Source organism: Egretta garzetta, unplaced genomic scaffold (genome assembly GCF_000687185.1).
Source record: "Egretta garzetta isolate BGI_Z169 unplaced genomic scaffold, ASM68718v1 scaffold238, whole genome shotgun sequence".
Classification (NCBI taxonomy): Eukaryota; Metazoa; Chordata; class Aves; order Pelecaniformes; family Ardeidae; genus Egretta; species Egretta garzetta.
In genome coordinates, this window is record NW_009260402.1 from 247,900 (window position 1) to 255,078 (window position 7,179).

The window sequence follows — 7,179 nt, forward strand, 5'->3', positions numbered from 1 at the left end:
TGGGGGGGGGGGCGTGAGGGGGGCGATGCCTGCCCCTGCCGTCCCTTGGGCACGGGGCAGGACTGCCCTCCCGCACCGCTTGGCGTGCTGCGAGGTGGGGAGGTGCGGGTGGGCAGCCGCGATGGGGCGTAAGGTGGCAGAGCAGACAAGCAGCTTGCTGTCCTGTTCCACGCTGCTTCCCCTCCACCTTTCCTACAGTCCTCTTTTCTCCTCCCTTCTCGGCGTATGCCCGCACATACCATACCTTTTGCACGCAGTTCCTTCCCCAAACTTTACAGTGGCTCCGTCTCGCCCTTCGCCTGCCAGCCTGCTCCGTCCTTGCCCGCCCGCCGCGACGCCCTGCCGGTGAAGAAGGCCACCTCTGTGCTCCCGTCAGTGCGGCTCTTGTGCCTCTCGCGCCGCTGCTGTGCGCTGGAAAGGACTTCAGGAGCTGCCGCGCCGCGGCCAGCTGACGTTCGAACTCCTTGGCGCTCGTCGTCGGTCCCCGTTTGCTCAGAAGAGCTCATCCCACTTGAGTGGCCTTTGGTCTTGCGCCGTGGTAGTGGGATGACTTCCTAGCTAGCTGTGTCCCTGAGCGGGCCTGGTTATGGCGCAGCGAGGGGGCTGAAATGCCACGGCGGGGGATGCAGAAGCTGTAGGTGCTTCTGGAAGAGCTGTTTGACGGGCCCAGCTAACGCCGGAGCGAGGAGCTGCCCAACAAGAGGTACGAGGCTCCGGCGTTTGGGTGGGAATGGGACCGTTAGCGTCTGCTGCCAAGGTACATAAAGCACGGCAAGAGGTCTTAACTCTGAAATTATTGAGCTAATTCGGAAAAATGTAAGCAGTGTTCATGTTTCCCTAATTATTTGTGCTCGTTATAATTCGCCTTCTGCAGTAGCTTTACTTTGGATGCCATGGTAGGTGGCTTTGGTGTACAGGGAAACGTCAGGAACTGCCGGAGCCCAGCACGCCTTTGTAGGGACATCTCATGGGCTCGTTTCCTCTGCTCCGTGGTGCCCATTTGTTATCTTCACGTGTAATGCTGCCGGTACTGGGCGTCTGTTTGGGAGGTTTTGGGGAAATAGGGAGAGAGGGGCTTTTCCAGCTGCCTGCTAATAAAGCAGTCTGCTTGTACTCCTGTGTCAGGCCTGGGAGTCATTTAAAGGATTGTAGGCATCTAGGAGATAGCAGAAACGCGCCGTCCTTCAGCCTGGGTGACAGCTATTTGGAGTCAGTTCACTTGTAAACAGGGAGGCTGCTGTTTGCCTGAAGAATGCAGTTTTTAGAAACAGAGTGAGCTAAGTAGCTCAAATTGGAAAACTTTTTTTTTTTTTTTTTTTTTTTTTTTTTTTGCCAGAAGGGTGGGGAGGAGGGTTTGGAGACCGAGAGCGTGGGGGAAGTGTCCTTCAGAGGAGGCTTCTGAAATACAGCAGAGGTTGTTAACTGCTGGTAGTGTTGGGTTGTCTGTCGAGCTTTTTAGCTGCGGACTGGGAGGTGTGCGGAGGAGGACCTCACCCTGTCCCTGTAGTTCCGGGAACCAACATTGGAGTTGAATGAACACCATCAGGAGATGGCAGCAGCAGGGCTGTGTCTGCACCATTGGCTTGGGATGTCGAGAGCAAGGGAAGCAAACTGCAAACTTTTATAAACTTGGTCCTGATAGTCTTACATGTGGTTATCAGAAAAGGCTTTGGGTTTGGGGGAAATAAAGGTAGAAGCAAAAGAAACCAAGTAAAAAGCTCCTTTTAAACTTTTTTTTTCTTTTTCTGACTAGGTGGTTTAAGTGAGAGGAACAGTAGAACGTGCCATCTAATTTTTTCTAGTAATGTGGAAGAAAATAGGCGAGCTGCAGTGTGCTCTTCTTGCAGCAGAGCTGCAGGGAGATGTAATTCTAATGCTGGTGCTTTGGGAGCAGGAAGATGAAGCTTATGGCAAACTTATCCTGAGATCTGTCCATGGCAAAGGGAGAAGGAATGGGAGTGTCAGAATGGCACACGGCTGCGTGCGACATTGTGGTCCCTGCTCCGGCTAAAAAGTCCCTAAAAAGTCTCAGTGCTTTGCTCTGTGGTATTCACTGCGTCCATCAACTCTGAATGGCCTGTAGTTCTACTTATAAATTAAGATACCAGAAGGTTTTGAATGATTTAGTTTAATTCCAAAACACAAACAGCTTAAGAATACCATTTTTTCCAATGTTCTTTAAAATAATCTGCATGTAAACATTAAGATACGCGTTCCAAAAGTCATCTTGGGAGAACATTTTTCATGTGAATAAAAGTTTGGGAACTGTGAGGCAGGCTGTGTGGCCGTTTGATCAGGAAAAAGGAAGAGATTTGGGATGCTTTTAAAAGGACTTGAGTTTTGTGTGGGGGCAGCTGAACTCCCTTCTCCTCAAGAGGCTTTGATAAAGTTTCTCAAATGACAAACCTTGAATTGCCCGTCGCTTACATATACGGGGTTTTGCATCAAACCCGTCTTGCTTTCATTCCACACAGATATTTTTCTCCTTTAAAATGTTAGAGAGGGCAAAGTGGTAGATTTCAAGTACAGATGTTTCTGGCGTCCTGTAAATGTCTTCTCGTGTTACTGCTTCATGATGGCACCAAAGGAAAGGGGGAGCCCTCATCGCTGCCTACAACTGCCTGAGAGGAGGGGGGAGCCGGGGGGGTCGGGCTCTGCTCCCAGGGAAGGGGCGATGGGACGAGGGGCAGCGGCCTCAAGTTGTGCCAGGGCAGGGTGAGGTTGGCCATGGGGAACAATTCCTTCCTGTGATTCTCTTCTAAGGAAATCCTTCTGAAATAGAGCCATAGTTGGCATTGGAGATCTAGGAATCTGTGTGTCTCCACCACTGCTTAAAAATGGAAACAACAATTTATCGTCCTTTGCAACCTACAGGAAAAATAGCTCCATTAGTTTGAGAGTGTTCGTTTGTGTGAGTTAAATGATTTTTTTTTTTTTCTTAGTGAGTCTGTGGGAGGAAGTTAAAGCTATCCAAGGAAGAATTCCCTTTGAAGGTGGTTCTTAGCATGCAGAGCTCAGTGTTAGTGAAACTCGAATTTTTCTTCTGGAGTGATGAGGTTCCCGTCCACTGCATTGTGTCCCGACAGCTCGTTCTGTCATGGAGGTTCAGCTCATGTGGAAGTTCTTTCTCCCATCACGCCCAGGCTTGTCCTGTTTAGTTGCTTTCAGCGTCACGAGAAGGATGCTGTGCTTGGTTTTGGTCTCTTAAACCTTACTGACATCTTCTCCAGGGGACCTCAGGTGGGGTGAGGAGAAGCTGCACGCGCACTGGTACCTTCCTGCAGCGCGTGCTCGGTACGAGGGCCCATTTGAGTTTTAACTTCACACGCGTGCTAAGTAGGTGGCACGTACAGAGTTCCCGGAGCTGTGATTTTGTTCTAAGATTGTGCTCTTTCTTCCCCATGCAGGCATCTTTGCTTACCTGAACTACCATGTTCCCCGGACACGACGGGAGATCCTGGAGACCCTTATCAAAGGGCTCCAGCGGCTGGAGTACAGAGGCTACGATTCGGCAGGGACCTCTCTCTGAGCCACAGTGGGTTTTTTTTTTTTTTTTTTGATTTTTGGCTTGTAAGTGATGATTTTCCTGCTGTGTTTGTGCATGGTTTCTACTGGCTTCTGCTTTTGAAGAAAGCTGAAACACAAATTGGATGTGCCTGTGATCGTGTGGTCAGAGGTTTGGATTCACTTTCAGTATTCAGATTTCTGTTATCGAAGGTTAAGATATGATATCTGATATCTGTTAAGAATACCCCCAAGATGGCAAAGGGCAAACTCGCTTCTAATCTGAGGGGTTTCTTGCCTTTATTTGGAGGGTCAGCTGGGGGGAGAAAGGGCACTGTAAAAAAAAAAACAAAAAAAAAACAAAAAAACAAACCAACCCAAAACCCCAGCAGCAACCCCCACATAAAACACTGCCCTGTGCTTTCTGCACTTCACACTCGCTCTTGATCTTCCCTGCGTAGGTGTGGGCATCGATGGCGGAAACGACAAAGACTGGGAAGCCAATGCTTGCAAAATCCAGCTTATCAAACAGAAGGGGAAGGTGAAGGCTCTGGATGAAGAGGTTCACAGTATGTATCTCCCTTTTGTTCTTTGCCTGCTCTCTTTCCTTGGAATGTCCTCTCATCCCGTTGGTGTTTGGAATATCATCCGTGTTACCCAGAACCACTGTATTTCCAAATAACTCTGTAAAAACTGCCAGAGATGTAAACACTCACACGTGCGCTCCAAAGAACCCAGTGATCCTGTGGATGTTGTCATGAAGTTACAGGGAAGTCCCGATTTCCCAATAAAATGAATCACGTCCCGTTAAAATCAAATAGACCTGGAATACATTTTAGAAAACAAACTCAAAAAAAAAAAACCCAACCCCCACAAAACTCCTTAAACTGGGCAAAGGGGAATTACTGGGAGATAATTATCAGAGCCCTAGGGCTTGGGCAGAAAGGGAAATGCTGTGATAACCTCACCAGTTGAATTTGAAATTTTCATACGTAAATGCTCGTCCCAACTAAAGCTGCGCGTCCGAGCCGCGATGGGCTACGCAGCTTCAGGAAAGCGCTGCTGTACGCGTGTAACCGCCGGCTCGACGAGAGCCCTGAGGGAGGGAGGTCGCCTGCGTCTGTTTCTGCCTCTCGGCGTTCCCTTGATTTAAATATTAAGTTCATTAAACCTGTGCAGAACGCAGAGACACGCGAGGTCGTTGGGTGTGGAATGCGGGTGAGCTGCGTGAGAGGGGGAGGACGCGTTCCGGAGGAGCCACGATCTCTAGTTTGCGTTTGGGAGCCGCCGTGTTGCTGTAACTTCACTTTTTATGACCCGTGCTAGCGTTAACCCCGCGGGGCGGAGTGCTGCCTATCCCAAGGGAAGGGGGTGGATCCGATCTTGGCGTTACAGAACCCAGGAGCTGGGAAGGCTGGGCGAGGTGGGGTGCGCATTGCAGAAACAGAAGATACAGAAAAGATTTCTGAAGAAATTCTTGCCTGCTCAAGGCAATTGCGGGATACGCAGTTCTCGGGTGATTTGCAGATGCTTGTAGAACAAAAGGAATTTTTTTTTTTTTTTTTTTTTTTTTTTTCCCCCCCCAAAGAAACATTAATGTTAGCGGTAGTCTTTCTAGAGCCAAGGGCTGGCGTCGAATATTCTAACCACGGTGGTATGTAACCGTGAAGTGGGCTGGTTCAGTCACAGCCAATGGCAACAGGAGGGCAAGGTGTGCCCCAGAGAGGGAAATTAGGGAGGGGTTCTTTCTGAAAAGTTGGGGTTTGTTTTGGCAGGGTGAGGAACGCAGGGGGGTTGCTCGTGTACATCCGTGTTCTGAATCCCCTGAAAACACCCTTGATGTGTTGTTGGGTTTGCTGATTGTTTCCCTGTCAGCAGCGCTGTCCCGGGGACCCCGGGTGGCCCACAGAGACTCCCACGTTGACCTTTGGGGTAGGGACAGCCCCTCACTACTAAAAACATCTCCTCTTGCTGCAGAGCAACAGGACATGGACCTGGACATCGAGTTTGACGTGCACCTTGGAATCGCCCATACCCGCTGGGCTACCCACGGCGAGCCCAGCCCCGTCAACAGCCACCCGCAGCGCTCGGATAAGAACAACGGTGAGTGCGTTGGCCCGAGGAACTGGGGCTGTGAAGCCGGGGGGGTTTGGGCTCGATTTCTGGCCGTGGGCCGTGTTTGTGGCAGTGCAGGGTCTGGGGAAGAGTTGGGATTGGTGCCCAGAGGGTTGGGCACAGTGCAAAGGGGAGGTAAACATGGAATGCAATCGGATGGTAAGAATTTTCCTGGCTATTCTCTGGGATGCAATTCTGTATACTTTTATTTTCCCATTTATTTATGGTTTTTTTGTAACCGCCATGGTACGGAAGGGGGTTGGCCCGCTCAGCGCTGCTGCAGCGTGCAGCTTGGTTGGTGTTTGGCAGAGCCGCCCGAGGAGCTGCACCGACAGGCTGGCAGGGGCAGGGCGGGGTTTAATTGCTTCCAGCAGTCTGGAAGCCGCCGAGCGCTGAAAGCTCCTCCAGGATCTCAGTGGCCCGGGTCCCACCCGGGTCATCGTTATCTCCTGCCGCTGCCAGCTGGGGCGGGCGGCGCAGAGCAGTCGCAGCAGGAGGTGACGCGCTGGCACGCTCCTCTTTACGCTGCCGAGCGCGGCTTTTCGCACCGCAAAGTTTTGTGGTCTCTGCTGTCTGCGTTACGTGGCGCCCGCTGCCAGGCCAGGGGCCGCCGTGGGGCTGAGCGGGGCCTCTCCTCTGCCTCCAGAGTTCATCGTCATCCACAATGGCATCATCACCAACTACAAAGACCTGCGCAAGTTCCTGGTGAGTAACCCCACGCCGGTGTGTGTGTGTCACACTCACTCCCCTGCTCACACTCCCCTGCTCGTCCCACTCCTCCCCTCACACTCGGTTTCTCACACTCCCCCACTCATATTCCCGCCTGCACTCGCTCCCCCTCACACTCACTCTCCTCCGTTCGTGTTCCCCAACTTGTTTGCACTCACTCTCCCTCGTTTGCACGCTCGCACTCGCTCTCCTACTCACGTTCTCACACTTCCACCCCCCATTCCCTCCCTGCTTCATCCACACGCTCCCAACTTGCACCCCCTCACACCTCCGCTCGCCCTCACCTTCCCGCTCGCCCTCCTCTGTTCGCCCCCGCTCATTCTTCACGCTCCCTCACTCATACTCTCACGCTCACCCCCCTCACACTCCCCCCTCCATCCACACTCCCCCACTCTTACTCTCCCACTCGTGCTCCCCACTTAAACTCCCACCCCCACACTCTCCCACTCCTCCACTTGACCCCACTCACACTCACGCCCCTCCACTCGCTGCCCCACTCACATTCACACACTCACTCTATTCGCTCCCCCCACTCACGCCCCCATTATTCCACTCTCCCTTTCCCTCCTCCACTCACTCCCATCCACTCCCACTCCTCCTCACTCCCCCGCTACCCCATTCCCCCACTCATTCTCACACTCACTCCTTTACTCGCGCCCCCGCTCACACCCTTCACTCTCCCCACTCCCTGCCTTGTTCCCCCACTCGTATTCTTGCACTCCCACCCCTCACTCCCACTCAGTTCACCCCTCGCTCCCCCGTCCCCCCACTCACAGTCCTCTCCCACTCACCGCACTCCTTAGCTCACACCCTCCACTGCCCCCTCGCCAC

General features: G+C 52.4%; 1 protein-coding gene across 1 annotated transcript in view; it reads left to right on the forward strand.

Moving 5' to 3' along the window:
* GFPT1 (glutamine--fructose-6-phosphate transaminase 1) overlaps positions 1-7,179 on the forward strand; it is a 44,242-nt gene that overhangs the window by 13,136 nt on the left and 23,927 nt on the right. Inside the window, exons 2-5 of the mRNA XM_035898927.1 lie at positions 3,408-3,515; positions 3,966-4,073; positions 5,482-5,607; positions 6,266-6,324. Of these exons, the coding sequence (XP_035754820.1) occupies positions 5,493-5,607; positions 6,266-6,324 (174 nt within the window). The 5' untranslated portion in view covers positions 3,408-3,515; positions 3,966-4,073; positions 5,482-5,492. The remainder of the gene's footprint in view (positions 1-3,407; positions 3,516-3,965; positions 4,074-5,481; positions 5,608-6,265; positions 6,325-7,179) is intronic.